Source organism: Panthera onca, chromosome C2 (assembly GCF_046562875.1).
Source record: "Panthera onca isolate mPanOnc1 chromosome C2, mPanOnc1 haplotype 2, whole genome shotgun sequence".
In the NCBI taxonomy this organism is placed as follows: domain Eukaryota; kingdom Metazoa; phylum Chordata; class Mammalia; order Carnivora; family Felidae; genus Panthera; species Panthera onca.
Window position 1 is genome coordinate 60,192,424 of NC_138347.1, and position 18,871 is coordinate 60,211,294.

The 18,871-nt window shown below is 36.7% G+C and overlaps 1 protein-coding gene across 2 annotated transcripts in view; it reads left to right on the forward strand.

Annotated features, from left to right (window-relative positions):
• The window catches only part of GRAMD1C (GRAM domain containing 1C), a 102,518-nt gene that overhangs the window by 16,460 nt on the left and 67,187 nt on the right, over positions 1 to 18,871 (forward strand). For both annotated transcript variants that reach the window (XM_078453015.2, XM_078453016.2), the window contains exons 3-5: positions 3,985 to 4,069; positions 12,106 to 12,209; positions 12,800 to 12,895. In XM_078453015.2, coding sequence (XP_078309141.2) covers positions 3,985 to 4,069; positions 12,106 to 12,209; positions 12,800 to 12,895 — 285 coding nt within the window. The remainder of the gene's footprint in view (positions 1 to 3,984; positions 4,070 to 12,105; positions 12,210 to 12,799; positions 12,896 to 18,871) is intronic.

Here is an 18,871-nt window from a genome sequence, read left to right on the forward strand (position 1 = left end):
TTACAAGACTATAGGACAATATCACAAGCAGCATATTGACATTGATACAGAACATTTGCATCACAGCAAGAATTATTTTTATAGACACAGCCTTTTTGTAGTGTCCCTTCCCCCTACTCAACCCTTAGCAACCACTCCATTCCTATAATTATTCTCCATTTCTATAATTATGTCATTTCAAGAATATTATATAAATGGAATCATATAGGATGTAACCTTTTAATTTTCTTAACGTTTATTTATTATTGAGAAACAAAGAGAGACAGAGCATGAACATGGGAAGGGCAGAGAGAGGGGGAGACACAGAATCTGAAGCAGGATCCAGGCTCTGAGCTGTCAGCATAGAGCTCGATACAGGGCTTGAACTCACAAACCATGAGATCATGATCTGAGCCAAAGTCAGACGCTTAACCGACTGAGCCACCCAGGTGCCACCAGTATGTAACCTTTTATATTGGCTATGCACTCATCATAATTCCCTGGAGATCCATCTATTTTGTATACTAACATTTCATTAAAGTTTATGTATGTATGAATGTACATATATAATATGTACATATCTATTATTATATGTATATATATATTATTATTTTTAAAAACAATCTCTATACCCAATGTGGGGCTGGAACTCACAACCCAGAGGTTGAGAGTTGGATGCTCTTGATCCTGACTGAGCCAGCCAGGCGCCCCAGTGCATTCCTTTTTAATGCTGAGTAGAATTCCGTGGTATGGATGTACCATGGTTTTAACCATATATCCACTGAAGAATATCTGGGCTATTTCCAGTTTAGGGCTATGATGAATAAAACTGCTGTAGATATTCATGTACAGGTTTTTGTGTGAACATAGCTTTCCTCTCTAGGGGTAAATGCCCAGGAATGCAATTGTTGGGTCATTGATAGTTACATATTTAGTTTTTAAGAAACTGCCAATCTGTTTTCCAGAGTGGCGGTACCATTTTATATTCCTACCACAGTGTGTGGGTGATCCAGTTTTTACACATTCTTGCTTTCTTGCTGAGTGTTTTCATCATGGAAGGAGCTCTTCCATGTAAGTTTTAAAATAATCTTGTGTCAGATATCTTTTAGGATATATTTTAATTAATTACTTTTGATATTTCCACTTTTGGTGTGCTTCATTTCTTCTTGTGAATTTGAGTTTACCATACTATAGCCTTTCTTTGCAGTCTGAGGACTTCCTTTCACATTTCTTTGAAGCAGGTCTGCTGTCTCCATTGTTTATGTTGACAAATCACCATTAATTATACTAGTTTTTACCTGTATGTACATGGCATTTTTCTCTTGCTGCATTCATGTTCTTCTTTGTCTTTCACAGTTTAACTGTCCTTCAGTTGTCAACAATTGTCCAACAATTTCCCTGTCCTTCTTGGTTAATTGAGCTTCTTTGATCTATAGATTAATATTTCTCTGCAGATTTTGTAAGTTTTAACCATTATTTCTTCAAGTGTTTTTCTGCCTGCCCTTTACCTTTCATTGCTTCTGTTGTGTATATATATATTTTTTACTTAATTTTTGAGAGAGAGAGAGAGAGACTGAGCGTGAGCAGATGAGGGGCAGAAAGAGAGAGAGAGACACAGAATTTGAAGTAGGCTCCAGGCTCTGAGCTGTCAGCACAGAACCCGCAAACAGTGAGATCATGACCTAGGTGGCTCAAACCTACTGAGTGTATTTTGAATCGCTTAATTTTGTCTCATGGGTCTCTGAGTCTGTTCATTTTCTACAATCTTTTTCATCTCTGTTCTTCAAATTGGATAATTTTTGCTAATAATCTTTAAGTTCACTCATTCTTTCCCTGCTATATTGAATTTTTGTTGAGCCCCTTCAGTGAATTTTTTATTTCAGTGAATGTAGTTTTCAACTCCAGAATGTCCTTTTTTTTCCTTAAAAATTTTTTAAAAATGTGTTTGTTGAGATTCTCTATTTGTTGAATCACTATTGACATGTTTTTCTTTAATTCTTTAAGCATGATTCTCTTTAGTTGTTTGAACATATTTGTAATAATTGCTTTGATGTCTTTGATAAATGTAGTATTTGGGGACCCTGAAAGACCCTACTCCCTGCTTTTCTCTTTCCTTAGTATGAGTCACATTTTTCTGTTTCTTGGCATGTTTCATAGTTTTTGTTGAACATTGTACTATTAAGATAATGTATTGTAGCAACTGTGGATTCTAATTGCATCCTCCCTACCCCTAAAGCTTGTTATTGATGATTTTTGTTTGTTTAGTAACTTGCCTAGAGTAAATCTGTGAAATCTATTTGTCTTATCTCTGCTCAGCTTAGTATTGTTGTTGGTTTTATTTTTTTTTATTATTATCAAAAAATTTTTTTAATGGTTATTCATTTTTGAGACAGAGAGAGACAGAGCACGAGCGAAGGAGGGGCAGAGAGAGAGGGAGACACAGAATCTGAAGCAGGCTCCAGGCTCTGAGTGTCAGCACAGAGCCCGATGTGGGGCTCGAACCCATGAACCGTGAGATCATGACCTAAGTTGAAGTTGGACGCTTAACCAACTGAGCCACCCAGGCGCCCCATGTTGTTTTTATTTTCAAGGCTGGCTTCCTAGTGGTCACCCCTTATGTCAGCCAGTGATTGGTCAGAAATTTTGCTTTTTTAAAAAGTTTTTTTTGGGGCACCTGGGTGGCTCAGTCGGTTAAGCGTCCGACTTCGGCTCAGGTCACAATCTTGCGGTCCGTGAGTTCGAGCCCCGCATCAGGCTCTGGGCTGATGGCTCAGAGCCTGGAGCCTGCTTCCAATTCTGTGTCTCCCTCTCTCTCTGCCCCTCCCCCGTTCATGCTCTGTCTCTCTCTGTCCCAAAAATAAATAAACGTTAAAAAAAAAAAATTTAAAAAAAAAGTTTTTTTTAATGTTTATTTATTCTTTGAGAGAGAGAGAGAGAGAGAGCATGAGCAGGGGAGGGGCAGAGAGAGGGAGACACAGAATCTGAAGCAGGCTCCAGGCTATGAGCTGTCAGCAGAGAGCCCAATGCGGGGCTTGAACTCACGAACCGCGAGATCATGACCTGAGCCAAAGTTGGATGCTTAGCCAACTGAGGCACCCAGGTGCCCTGGAAATTGTGCTTAAATACATAGAGCCAGTAAGACTTTTTTCTTCTGCTGAGAGATCTGTGTGTAGGTTGGGGAATGTATTCAATGTTCAGGCTGTTTTCAAGTTTGTCTCAATTTTTATGTTTCCCCAAGACTTGTTTCTAGCCAGGAATGTGTGGATAGTATGGGAACTCTGTAGTCTCTGCTACCTATGCATGCAGCTTCTGTTTAGCCAGGAATACATGGGAAGTTTATGAACCCCATTTATGGCTGTCTCTCCTCCAAGGTCTCTGTTAAGTCTGCTGCTAATCTGCCAGTGGGCTTATTTCTTGCCACAAATGAGACTACAACCTCACACTCTTGTGGATAGCTTCAGAATTTTCCCTTTCACTTCTGAGCATAGCTTTTCTGCTCTCCACTCTGAACCATCTCAGTCATCTCGCTCAGCATAGCTGCTAGTTTTCATAGCCTACACAACTGCCCTCGTGGAACTGTCACACTGTCACAGTGATTTAACCGATGGGGGAGGATGAGTAAGGGCCACTGGGCAAGGAAACAGTGCCACAGACTTCCGCTGCTTCTAAGTTTGGTAGATTTTCATGAAAAAAATGCTTCTCAGTTTATTGCATGCCTTTGGTCAATTTCCAATAATTTGAGATGATGTTTTTGGTAGTTTTTTATTTGCTTTTGTAGAGAGAATTTGCTAAACTCCTTACTCCAGCATGCTGGGAGCTTCCTTTGCTTGCTTTTGGTGTTTTTTGAAATGTTTATGTATCTAGTTTTTCATATAAAAATGTACAAAATATTGCATAAGAAGCATGTTATTTTACAGTCCATTTAAATTTGTTCAAGACACTACCTTTTAGTTCATCTAATAAAGATTATAATTAAATGGAAATTTAATCTTTTTATTGTTGCAGATTTCAAGTGCCACCTATAAAGACAGGAATGAGGAATACAAAAGACAGTTCACACACTTACCTGATACAGAGAAGCTGATAGCAGGTAAAACAGACAGGAAGTTGCAAAAAACCATTTTACTACCTCATTATCAAAAGAGAACTGACAAGTGACAATATTTGTAGAATATTTGAGCCTTTGTGCTAGACAGAAAATATTTTTTAAGATAAGCAGCATGTTATCATTCTAATTAGACAATGTAAAACTAAGTTATAATTTGGGGAGGAGTGATTTCTGACTTATAAAAATATTCAGTACTAGCTAAGAAAAATAGAACTAAAAGGAAATCATTGTCACAATTTCTTCTGGTGCTTGTTTCATATGGTTTTGTAGGAAAAATTTAAATTTGCTGTTCAATATATATTAACTTTCCCCGGAAAAAGGTACTCCTTAACAGATTATAGAGCCAATTTTGTAAAATTTTCTGGGGCTATATTCTTTTTCGTGTAATCCTTCTTTTTAAAATTGTTTGTTTATTTATTTATTAAATGTTTATTTTTAAGAGTTTAAGGGGAGGGCAGGGGGCAGAGAGGGGGACAGAGGATACAAAGTGGGCTCTGTGCTGATGACAGCAGTGAGCCTGATGCGGGGCTCAAACTCATGATCTGTGAGAACATACCTCACTGAAGTTGGCTGCTCAACCAACTGAGCCATCCAGGTGCCCCAAGTTTATTTATTTAGTTTTTAGTAATCTCTACACCCAATATGGTGCTTGAACTCATGACCTGGAGATCGAGTTGCAGGCTCTCCCAACTGAGCCAGCCAGGTGCCCCTCATGTAATCTTTCAGGTAGATTTTGTTTAAATAGACTTGAAGAGGAAAACTGTAGCGATTTTTCTTACAAAAGTGCTTAATTTTTGATATAAGCTTAATATGTTTTTTTATAATCAAAATATACAACTAGGTTTTAATTTTAGTATATATTTCATTTAAACCATTTATTCATAGAAATTTCTGATTTCTGGTACTGTTGGGCAGTATTCAACACAATGTAACTGAATTTCTGTAGTTCAGCTCAGTACTTTAAATATCGTAATGAGTTAAAACAACTTCTAAGAACATTTGAAAGCAATGTATTCTCATGACAAAATATTTAAATGCTATATAAGGGCATATAATGAGAAGTGAGTCACCCTTCCAACCAAGACTATTCCAACATACTTTCTGGGCTGTATAGCCACTTAGAGTAATTTCTTATGTATATTTCGAGAAGTTTTCTGTAGGCATTTCAAGGGGTATATATGTATATTCCTAACAGAATTTCTTTTTATTACTTTTTATTTTTAAAGTTTATTTATTTATTTTGAGAAAGAGAGGGAAAGCGCACATGCAAGTGGGGTAGGGACAGAGAGAGAGAGAGAGAGAGAGAGAGAGAGAGAATCCCAAGCAGGCTCTATGCTGTCATCATGGAGCCCGATGCAGGGCTCGATCTCAGGAATCATGAGATCATGACCTGAGCCGAAATCAAGAGTCAGAAGCTTAACCAGCTGAGCCACCCAGGCATCCCCCGCCTAAGAGAATTTCATTGGGAACATAACTGTGTTTACTCTTTGAACCTTGTTTAGAGCTCTTTTTAGTAGCCTTACTTAAGTAATTACTTCATTCTTTTAATGCCTGCCCATATTCAACTAAATGAACTCTGTACTGTAATTTATTTAACAAATCCTTTATTGATGGACATTTTGATCACTTCCTGTCTGTTACTATTTCCACTAATGTTGCATTGAAACTTTTACATTTGTTTTAGCACATATGTGCACATACATTGTAAGATAAATTCTATGAAGTGGAATTGTGGTAAAAAGGTAATAAGTATTTAATAAGTTTCCTGTTGCCAAGTTACCCTCCAAAAAGTCTGTACCAATTTGCATTTTCATCAGAAGTGTATGTGAGTACCTGTTTTGCCCCATCTCAGGAAGTTTGCTTTAGTAAAATTTGGTAGTTAGAAATGGTACTTAATCATTGTTGAAATATGCCATGTCTTTAATTATAAAGGAGGTTGAACATCTATTTATATATGTATAAACCATTTGTATTTCTTTTTCTGTGAACATTTCATAAACTCTGCCCATTTTTCTGTTTTTTTTTGTCTTTTTCTTAATTTGTAGTAGCTTGTTAGATGTTTAAAAAATTAGATCTTTTTCATGTGTGTTGCAAGTGTTTCTTTCCAGTTTGTCACTTGAAATCAAGTGACTTTTCAAGGAAACCTGTGTAAAATTTATCATACTTATCACTGCCTTCTTGAAAGAATTTAATCTGATAATGTAATGATACATATTCATTATAAAACATTAAAGCTCTGCAGAAAAATATAAGGAAAAAAATTGAAAAGTATTGGTAACCATAACACCTACATATAAATTTAGTTCATATTGTTTGTATAGCTTTCTAGGTATTTTTCAGTATGTGAATTTGTTTTAAAAAATTTACACTTTTTTGTTTTCTCTCACTGATACAATGAACCTGTTTATTGTATAAAACTTGCAAAATACAGACTTTTACAAAGTAGAAAACTAAAACCAGGTTTAATTGTACCAAGCCACAGACTGAGAGAAAATAGTTGATAATCACCTATCTGATTAAAAAAAAATCCTTGTATTTAGAATGGAAATAAAAGTCAACAATAAGAACACAAACAACCCAATTAAAAAAATGGGTAAATACACTTTACCCAAGATATATATGGAGGACAGATAAGCATGTAAAAAAATCCTCCACATCAATTATAGGGGAATGCACATTAAAAGCACAAGTAAACTACCTGGCAGTGAGAATTGCTAAAATTCACAGCAACAACAAAACGATGGACAGCAGCAAATGAAGATGAGGCTGCAAGGCTCTCATCTCCTGGTGGTGGGAATGCAGGCTGGCGCAGCTGCTTTTAAAGGCAAGTTGGCAGTTTCTTGTAAAGTTAAACATGCACTTAACCGTATGACCTGGCAATCCTAGTTATTTTCTCAAGTGAACTGTAAGCTGATGTTCACAAAAGTACTGTACGTGAATGTTTATAGCATCTTTGTTAACAATGGGTAATAACCAAGATGTCATTCAACTGGTGAATGAATAAACAAACTGTGGCACATCCATATAATGGAATACTATTCAGCAATAAAAAGGAACAAGCTATTAATATGCATTGCAACATGGATGAATCTTCAATACATTTTCTAAGTGAGAAAAACAAAACTTAAAAGGTTACATGTTTTATGATTCCATTTATTTGACATTATGAAAAATGCAAATATATAGGGATGGAAAGCAGATTTGTGGACACTGGGAAAGGAGAGTGGTTTCACAAGGGAATTTTTACAGTGATGGAATGGTTCTATATGGTACTGGGGTGGTGGTAACATAATTGCATTTGTGAAGCCTTTACAGAGGTAACTTTATTGTATAAAAGTTGAAAAAGTCAACCAGAATATCAGGAGATCCCAGGTTGAAATTCCATCAATAAGAAAAGAATCTAACTATATTACATACAAGTGACATATTGCACTCAAGGATGGGTTAGCATATATACATCTATTCCCTAGCTCTGTCTGTTGCTCAAGCCTAGAAACAGTGATACCTTAGTAAGCAGTCAGCATGTCCACTACCCAGATATTGGTCTCTAAATACCATCCCCAATAAAAGGAATGAGAGCTCCTTGAAGAAATGGTCCATTCTGGGGCTGGGGCAGTGAAAAAAGAATATGAGTGGCTATGGAGTAGCTTGTAGTGCCAGAAAGTAAGGAAGTGCTAAAAAAAAAAAAAAAAAGCCAATTCGAAAGAACTCCCAGTGGTCAAAGAGAGAATAATTTGAGCAATAAAATAAATAATGATAATATTGGATTATAACCTGAAGAATAAAATATCCATGAGTATATATTGATAAAAATAAATGCTTGAATAATTAAGCGTATGGGGAAGAAGACACAAATCTCCCTTCAGTGGTATCTCCAGGTAATTTATATGCACATTAAAGTTTGAGAAGCACTGATCAAGGTAACACAAGTGCCATACCTAAGGGTAAGAGCTTACTAGGTTCTTTTTCTCTGTACATAAAATACTGATGATGAAGAGGGTCTTTAAAAGATAACCAATCCTTGTATAGTTATACAACTGATTTCACCAGTGTGATCCCATGTCTAACATCCTGTATGCTGATAAACCACTAATTTTGCTAATGAAAACCCTTTTCTGTGTCTCTGCTAGTTAGCCAAACATTTGTTGTTAAACAGTAATAAAGGTAGCCTAAGGGCTTCTAGTAGCTCCTGAAGGAGTGTAGTCCTAATTAAATTGTTAGGTGACTTATCCCAAGTATGAATCCCTGATTAAACAACTAACTATCCCTAGAATATTTCTAAACATCTACTTTAGCTGGAGTCCACATTTTCACTCCTAATATTCATTTGTGCCTTCTTTATTCTTACTCTTCTTATTCCTGGCCAAAGAAAATGTTATGTTGGAGAAATACAATTAAAAACAAAATACCCTACCAATCCAGAAAACCTCTCACAAAAGTAGAAAAGAAAGAAAACAGTTTTATTATTGAATAAGCATTCAACTGGAATGAGATATGCTCACAGGTAATCTGTAAAAGAGATTGTGAAGAGAGACAGAAAGAAAATCTCACCCTTTTATATAGCCAAGCAGATACAACCCTTTACACATGTTCTAAAGATAAGTGATAACTAGTCCTCAAGTAAGAGGACATGATAGTACTGTTTGTCACACACAATTTCATCATAAATTCACCTGATAATTGGGGCTACTATCTGTGTTAGTTAACTGGCTTTATGCAAAGGAAAAATAAACTCGTATCTTTATGACAAAAGTTTGTTTTGCAGCTTGGAGCAAGTTGCCCACCGAAGTTAAGCTCCTACCCTATTACAGAAACTGGGAGATAGGGGGCTATCTCTCTTGATGTTTACATTTCCAAGAGATGGCTCCTAAGTCCTTGAGAAAACATTCCTGGATTGTAAACCTGGCAAGGGGCTTATTTTGTTTTTAAAAAGATTCACATGTACCTCAAAGAAGCAATAAAGAATTTACAAATTTTCTGAAGAAAATGCTCAAAGAGAAGTGAGGAGGGAGTCTTTTTCCCTTTTTGCATTAGGGAAAATTAATTTTTTTTCTATTTGTATTTACCTTTACAGTTGTCTCAGGTAAAAAGCAAACAGAACAACATAAAAAATGTTAAGTGTGAAAAAGGAGAATGCTTATCTTTTATAATTTAAGTATTAAATCTGAAAGCAATCCTAAAAATATTCCAAAGACTCTTTTTTATTATTTATTTATTTAAAATTATTTATTTTGAGAGAGAGAGCGAGAGTGTGCTCATGTGTTTGTGCACATAAGTAATGGAGAGGTAGAGAAAGAGAGAGAGAGAGATGGAGAGGGAGAGAATCCCAAGCAGGCTCAGTGCTGTCAGCACAGAGCCCGATGCAGGGCTCTATGAGCCGTGACATCTTGACCTGAGCCGAAACCAAGAGTCAGACGCTTAACCTGCTGAGCCATCTAGATGCCCCCAAAAAGTCTTTTTAAAAGCAGTGTTCCCATTATGGGGCTCCCAAAGAATACTTTGGGATGTGTGTTTCCTGACATGATTGTTTAAAAACACATTCTTTTAATTCACCTCCCTTATGGATAGATATGCCTAAATTCTTTGATAAAACTATAATAGGACATCTTGTTTATTTATTGTACAACCTTACTGTAGAAGTATATGGTGCTGATTCACTCTATCTGTATTTCCATAACACTTGGTACATATTTCCACTGTATCCTTCATTATACTATAGTTATTAAAATAAATCTTTAAGAATAGGAGCCATTTAATTTTTCTGAAATTGATTATGTAATAGCTAGTAAGTTGATGTTAACACACACATCAAAGTGACCTATGTTGCTTGGTTAATTTACTTAATTTTATTCTAACTTTCTAGTCACAAATTATAAAGTTATAAATCCATAAAACAATTTTTGATAAACATTTTCTTATCCCATTCTAGATGAATCAGATTGTCATTTGACTCAAATCAGGTAGAATATTGCCTTCTGAAATGACAATTACATGTTTATCAGTAGGGAAATTGGGAGTAGAAAAAAGTAAAATTTCCTGCCTTAAATTTTTTTTTCATTTCCTGCATAGGCCATATTGCTAAGAAGCCATTTTATAAAAAATAAATTTTATTGAGGTATAAGTTTATTACAATAAAATACATCTGTTTTAGGGAAGCCCCCCCTTTTTTAAAGTTTTTTAAAATTTATTTATTTTGAGAGAGAGAGAGAGTGTGTGTATATGAGTGGGGGAGGGGCAGAGAGAGAGGGAGAGAGAAGCCCAAGCAGGCCCAGTGCTGTCAGTGCAGAGCCTGACACAGGGCTCGATCCCATGAACCGTGATGACCTGAGCCAAAATCAAGAGTTGGATGCTTAACCGACTGAGCCACCCAGGTGCCTCGAGGGAAACCCTTTTTTAAACCACTGAAAAAAGTCTGTCAATCTGTGTCAAATAGTCTTTGGTTAAAATAATCCAGTTGGTTGCTAGGGCTTTGAACATAGTTAATGTAAAATAGTGCATTGGTTCTCATAGCGTGGTGCACAGACTAGTAATGTTAGTGTTACTTGGGCTCATGTTAGACATGAAACTCTTCACCCTACTCCAAACATATTTAATCAGAAACTCTGGGGAGGGGCCTACCAATCTGTTTTAATAAGTCTGCCAGGCATTTCTGATCTGAAATGTGAGAAGCATTAAATTAATAAAATGTTTCAGTGGCTTATATAAAAATTTCAGGACACCTCATGGTGACCTTTAGCCCAATTCCTGTTTTAGAGATGTGTACTAGTAATGAGTAACTTAATCTACTTAATTATTTACTAAGATTTTGGGGGCATCTCAGTTTTCTTTTGCTGAAGGAAACATTTTGAAAGACTGAATTACTTGGCTCAATTTTTAGTATTTTAGTTAAATTAGAAATTTAATATGATGAAATTTAAATATTTTGAGATTCATAACCTTAACAGCTTTTTCCTAAAATTGCTAATCACTTCATATAGTTTTAAAATTTATCAGGTAAACCAAATATCATAGCAGATCTTTATATCTTGAATTATTGATAATTTAGCAATACTGTTTACATTAGCCAAAGAGCCAAATCTAAATTATGATATTAACTTACTGGTAAATAGCAGCATTTACCAGAACACTCTTGATTTTGCTGGATTTTAGCGCTGAGGCAGTGAGGATCAACTTTGAAACTAACTTAAAATGGATATAATTTTTGTAGTAGCCCTTGTCCCCTCCCTCACCCTTTTCCAACGTCTAATTAATCACCAATTTTCCATCGGTAGTACCTCCTAAATATCTCTGAATCTAACCACTTCTTTCTCTTACTACTGTCATTTCTTGGTCTGAGCCACCATCAGTTTTCCCCTGGACTTCCAACTCATTTATCTGAATCCATATTCACAGTGTGAAAAAAGTAGTCTTTAATAATGTACATCTGATCATGCCCCTTCTACTTAAAACTCATCAATGGCTTCTCGTAAAGTCCACAGTCTACTGTTGTCTGTGAACCTTATATGATCTAGCTTTTCCAGCTTCTCTAGCTCAGACATCTTTATATAGTTACTGAAATGTGCTGTGTTTCTTTCTGCCACGGGGTCTTCACACATGCTGTTTCCTTATGGTCCAGCTGACCATTTATTGATCTTTAGATCTCAGTTTAAAGACTACTTTTTTCTGGAGAACTTTCCTGATGTACTCTCTCCCTGCCCAATCCCCCCATACCTGTGTACTCCTTGTTATATTCTCTCATAGCTTTCTCTACACTTTGATCATTATACTTCCTTTGGTAATTCTTTCATTGTATACCTTCCCTTATAGACTGTGTTCCATGCGGGCAAGGTACATTTTTGGTAATCCTGGTTTCCAGCAAAATAGCTGGTGTATGATGGCCAAAGTATCTGAATGAGTGAGTGAATAAACGAACAAACAATTGAACAAAGAGTGATGACTTTTCATGTGTTAAAGTAATATAAGGTTATAAAGTTGCCAGATTTTTGTGAATAAGCTGTTCCTTATCCTTGTGTATCTAGATTATGCTTGTGCTCTTCAGAGGGACATTTTGCTTCAGGGACGTCTCTATCTTTCAGAAAACTGGCTGTGTTTCTATAGCAACATCTTCAGATGGGAAACTACAGTAAGATGTATTTTGATTTGACTTGTTGATACAAATAATTGCATAGATAGAAATATATATATAGTCCTCCTAAAAACAATGTACTTTAGATTCTGAAGTAAATTTATATATATTTGTATATCTGTACTTGTATATGCGCGTGATATATTTATATATTGTAGAAGTGTGTAATCTATTTTCTTAATACATCAAGCTCCATTTGTACATATTTAATACAGTTGGAGAAAGAGATTTCAGGTTGAAAAAAGCTTGAACATACATCCATTTGACTGCCAAAATCATGTCTGATGTGACAGACTGTCTGAATTTTGTTTGTGTGTGTATGTGTTAATGTGGAACACGAACACCCACATGTCTTTTCACACTCTGTCCTAAAGTTAGAGATAAGAGCTGAGGAGGAAATTACTGCTGGGGGAGAACGTCTGACTGCTTACCCTATTTTTCTCAGAGAATGCAAGCATGTGGTTATTAACTCCTTCAGGTTTTTCAACAGAATATTCTGGATTAGATTGATGCCATACTTCGTATTTTGTGCTGCATATGTTTCAGAAAAATTCATTTGATAATTTTTCATTCTTTCACGTGTTTAGATTTGTATTGCATTAAAGAACATAACCTTCATGACCAAGGAGAAAACTGCTCGACTCATCCCAAATGCTATCCAGATTGTTACAGAAAGTGAAAAGGTGAAAAACTTTTCTACCTTTGCCTTATTACGTAACATGGAGAAAATCTGCATCATACTGATTCATCAGTGTTGGTGATGTAGGCAATTCTTCTTGGAGTTAGGAATTTGTAATAGAGATATATTGTATTTAATACTAAATTTCTGTGTAGTTAAGTACTCACTGATAATTAAATGACTGCTAACAATTTTTGTGCTTTATAGTTCACAGAGAACTTTCTCCCATATTTTTCATTTCTTCTTTATAAGAGGTAGGTAGGTAGGGTAAACATTACCAAAACATCATTATTTCTAAATGCCCTAATAATTCCATGATATTGTGTAGTCAATAATACCTGCACAGTAGCAACTAATAAAAACAAATGGTTCTGGTGAACAGAGAGATTTGGGTAGCATACAAGTAAACACGTAATCATTATACTATTTTTTTTAGGATGGCAGTCAGGGTAGCAGTTATCTTTAACTGCCATTGTTTTTATGATCCTGCCTACAATATCTGCCATTTTGTAGTGGGGATATATGAAGAATCTTTCTGTACCCACCTGGAAAATTGATCAGGGCTCTGTGTGTGACATTAGAAGCATAATGCTACTCTCAACAATAGCGAAATTATGGAAAGAGCCTAAATGTCCATCAACTGATAAATGGATAAAGAAATTGTGGTTTATATACACAATGGAGTACTACGTGGCAATGAGAAGGAATGAAATATGGCCCTTTGTAGCAACGTGGATGGAACTGGAGAGTGTTATGCTAAGTGAAATAAGCCATACAGAGAAAGACAGATAACATATGTGTTCACTCTTATGTGGATCCTGAGAAACTTAACAGGAACCCATGGGGGAGGGGAAGGAAAAAAAAAGAGGTTAGAATGGGAGAGAGCCAAAGCATAAGAGACTCTTAAAAACTGAGAACAAACTGAGGGCTGATGGGGGGTGGGAGGGAGGGGAAGGTGGGTGATGGGTATTGAGGAGGGCACCTTTTGGGATGAGCACTGGATGTTGTATGGAAACCAATTTGACAATAAATTTCATATATTTAAAAAAAAAGCATAATGCTGAGAAAGCAAAAGAGATAAGGAAGGAAAGTAGGAAAAAGGGAAAAGAAGGGAATGAAAGGGAAGGAGAAGGAAGGAACCACAGAAGGAACGAAGGGAGGCAATGAAAGGAAAAAGAAAGGAAAGAGAAGCAGGGGAGAGAAACACTATCATGACATTGAATCATTGTAATGATACTTTTAAATCTTACAGTTTCTTTCAAATGCACTTTAAATTTTATTTTTATTTACTTATTTTTTAAAGTTTATTTATTTATTTTGAAAGAGAGAGAGTGTGAGCAAGGGAGGGGCGGAGAGAGTTGGAGAGAGTGAGAATACCAAGTAGGCTCCTTGGCATCAGTGCAGAGCCCAAATTGAGTCTTGAACTCATGAATGAGATCATGGACCTGAGCCAAAATCAAGAGCCAGATGCTTAACTGACTGAGCCACCCAGGTGCCCCTATTTTTAAATAGTCTTATCCTTCCAGAATACTCCCCAGTACAGTACAAAGAACTTATCCCCTTGGAACTATTTGAGAGTAAGTTGTTACTCTGAAACCTCATTACTCCAGATAGCAAACCAAATATCCTAGCATGTATTTCCAACAAAGAGATTCTCCTGCATAAGCGCAAGCTGACCATCAAAATCAAGAAATTACCATTGATCATTACCATTGTTCAATCCTCAGACCTTCTTCAGTTCCCCCAGATATTCTAATAACATCCTTTATAGCAATTAGATGCAGTTTAGAAATACATAATTACTTTTAGTTGTCATGCTCTTTAATTTCCTTATTCTGAAATAGTCCCTTAGTCTTTTTTGACTTTTGTGCCCTTGATACTTTTAAAGATTACAGGTGTTATTTTTTAAGTTATCCCTCAATTGTGTTTGTTTAATATTTCCTTGTAACTAAATGTAGGTTATGCAATGTTGACAGACATGACATGAAAGTGATACTCTGTTCTTTACACTGCATCCTATCAGATGGCCCATGACTTCAGCTTCTACCATTATTGGCGATATTCACTTGGATCACTTGATTAAGATGGTTAATCTGCCAGACTTTACTGTAGTCTGTTTTCCTTTGTAATAATATTTTGTAGCAAGCTACTCTGAAACTATATAAATATACAATTCTTCATCAAACTTTAAATTTATTCATTCATTTACTTATATCAGCCTGTCCTCATAGTTTCTTGTTTTATTCAGTGAGTTCTAATCCATTACTAGCATTATTTATTTTGATGCTCAGATTGTCCCAGATTTGGACAGTTGCAGGCCCTTAAGGTGGCTGTGGTGACCTTCTGACTATTCTTAGTATTGTTTGAGCATTTCCTTGCTTTTTGACATAAGGTGTTCCAGGCTTTCTCTGCCTCAGCCCTGGAATCAGTCACTTCTCCAAAAAGTTCTCATTCTTATTTTTTTTTAATGTTTATTTATTTTTGGGAGAGAGAGAGAGAGAGAGAGAGAGTGAGAGTGTGCACATGCACATGAGTGGGGGAGGGGCAGAGAGAGAGAGAGAGAGAGAGAGAGAGAGAGACAGAGAGAATCCCAAGCAGGCTCCATGCTGTCAGTTCAGAGCCCATTGTGGGGCCCAAACCCACAAACCACGAGATCATGACTCAAGCTGAAATCAAGAGTAGGACACTTAACTGACTGAGCCCCCCAGGCCCCAGTTGTGATTTCTTCTAAGGGAAGACTGATATTTAGAAGCCAGTGTATTCATTGCTATTGGGGTGTCATATTCCTGAGCCCTTTAAATAGTAAGAATAAGGGTATATGTAATGTATATATAATTACATACCCATACACATAATATACACACATATATAGCCATTTGTACATAAGTGTCTTTCTACTTATCTGTCATAAACCAAGAATTCACTCTGAAATCTCTAATTCCTGTCCAACACTACACAGTTCAGTTTTGTTTCCTCCCTTTGATATTTGTAACTCTCTTCACTGACTGTGAGAAGCCAGGCTCCCATTATCCTCAGTATATTTACTTACTTGATCAGTTGGCCTCTATGTAATCAAACTTCATTTCTTTGCCGCTCCTTCCCCACATGGATGCCCTTTTACCTGACTTGGTTTCTGACACTTTCCAGTCCAGTTGCTGCCCATCCCATCACGACACAGGTGCTCTCACCATGTGAAAGCACTCCTCACTCTGCTTGGTCTGACATCCTATGCCAAGCACCTTCCCTGCACTCACTTTACCCTGTGCCAGGTCAACCCTCTAAAGGGATGCCCTCCATTCCCTGCTTGTGCTCTGATATTCTGTGCCAGTCTGTCACTGTGTGTGGTTGCCACCCTCACCTCTTCAGGCTCTGACTCCCCAGCACAAAACCACCCTCATGGACTCTATCACGCTGTGTCACCCTCACCTGCTCAGCTCTGACATGCTTTTGTAGGCTGCTCCTGTTCATGGTCACACTCTTTGCCATGCTTGGGCTCTGCCACCCACACCAGTCTACCTCTTCACATGGTCACCCTTGATGGGCTCTGACTTGGGCCCCTCACCGTGTTCTTGTTCTGAAACCATGCTCCAGATCACCCTCATATATGGAGGCCCTTCTTACCTGCTTGGTCTCTGATACTCCATGTAAGGCAACCCTTCTATGTGGACAACTTCCTCATTCTTTTCGGGTTTTGACATTGTTTTGGGCTACCGCAGCTCTTTTCTCCCTCCGCTCCCCTCCAGTGTGGATGCCTCCTTTTCTCTGTTCTACCAATAGCTTTAGGACTGAGCTGTTGAGGAAGAGAAGAAGAGCTAAAATAAGCATAGTCTTAATTTTATAATTAATACATGAATACATTGCATTCCCTAACAAAATCATCATCAAACAGTTTTTAAACTAGCATCTTGGTCCATGCCATAACCCCCAATTCCATTTATTTATGCTTTTTTAGAGGCAGACACTGTTACCAGTTTGGTATGTATCTTTTAGACTTTCTTCCTTTGTGTATGTATATATAAACATATAGTTGTATGTATGTATATACATACACACATATAGTTTTGCTTTTTTTAAAATTTTTTAAATTTATTTTTTAAATTTACATCTAAGTTAGTTAGTATATAGTGCAACAATTTCCCACAACCCCTCCAGTAACCCTCTGTTTGTTTTCCATATTTAAGAGTCTCTTATGTTGTCCCCTTCCCTGTTTGTATATTTTTTTGCTTCCCTTCCCTTATGTTCATCTGTTTTGGTTCTTAAAGTCCTCATATGAGTGAAGTCATATAATATTTGTCTTTCTCTGACTGATTAATTTCACATAGCATAATACCCTATATATTTATTCACTTAGCATAATACCCATAATAGTTCCATCCACGTAGTTGTGAATGGCAAGATTTCATTATTTTTGATTGCCGAATAATACTCCATTGTGTGTGTGTGTGTGTGTGTGTGTGTGTGTGTGTGTGTGTGTGTGTATGTATGTGTATATATACATACCACATCTTCTTTATCCATTCATCCATCAATGGACATTTGGGCTCTTTCCATACTTTGGCTATTGTCGATAGCGCTGCTATAAACGTTGGGGTGCATGTGCCCCTTCTAAACAGCATACCTGTATCCCTTGGATAAATACCTAGTAGTGCAATTGCTGGGTCATAGGGTAGTTCTATTTTTAATTTTTTGAGGAACCGCCATGCTGTTTTCCAGAGTGACTGCACCAGTTTGTATTCCCACCAGCAGTGCAAAAGAGATCCTCTTTCTCCGCATCCTTGCCAACATCTGTTGTTGCCTGAGTTGTTAATGTTAGCCATTCTGACAGGTGTCAGGTGGTATCTACTTGTGGTTTTGATTTTTATTTCCCTGATGATGAGTGATGTTAAGCATTTTTTCATGTGTCAGTTGGCCATTTGGATGTCTTCTTTGGAGAAGTGTGTATTCATTTCTTTTGCCCATTTCTTCACTAGATTATTTGTTTTTTGGGTGTTGGGTTTGATAAGTTCTTTATAGATTTTGGATACTAACCCTTTATCTGATAGGTCATTTGCAAATATCTTCTCCCTTTCCATCAGTTGCCTTTTAGTTTTGCTGATTGTTTCCTTTGCTGTGCAGAAACTTTTTATTTTGATGAGGTCCCAGTAGTTCATTTTTGCTTTTGTTTCCCTTGCCTCTGGAGACGTGTTGAGTAAGAAGTTGCTGTGGCCAAGGTCAAAGAGGTTTTTGCCTGCTTTCTTCTGGAGAGTTTTGAAGAATTCCTGTCTTACATTTAGGTCTTTCATCCATTTTGAGTTTATTTTTGTGTATGGTGTAAGAAAGTGGTCCAGGTTCATTTTTCTGCCTGTCACTGTCCAGTTTTCCCAGCACCGCTTGCTGAAGAGACTGTCCTTATTCCATTGGATATTCTTTCCTGCTTTGTCAAAAATTAGTTGGCCATATGTTTGTGGGTCCATTTCTGGGTTCTCTCTATTCTGTTCCATTGATCTGAGTGTCTGTTTTTGTGCCAGAATCATACTGTCTTGATGATTACAGCTTTGTAATACAGCTTGAAGTTTGGGATTGTGATGCTTCCTGCTTTGGTTTTCTTTTTCAAGATTGCTTTGGCTATTCGGGGTCTTTTCTGGTTCCATATAAATTTTAGGATCGTTTGTTCTAGCTCTGTGAAGAATGCTGGTGTAATTTTGATAGGGATTGCATTGGATAATATAGATTGCTTTGGATAGTATTGACATTTTAACAATAAATGTTTTTTCTATCCAGGAGCATGGAATGTTTTTCCATTTTTTTTGTGTCTTCTTCAATTTCTTTCATAAGCTTTCTATAGTTTTCAGTGTATCGATTTTTCACCTCTTTGGTTTGATTTACTCCCAGGTATTTTATGTTTTTTGGTGCAATTATAAATGGGATCGATTCCTTGATTTCTCTTTCTGTTGTTTCATTATTGGTGTATAAGAATGCAACCACTTTCTGTGCATTGATT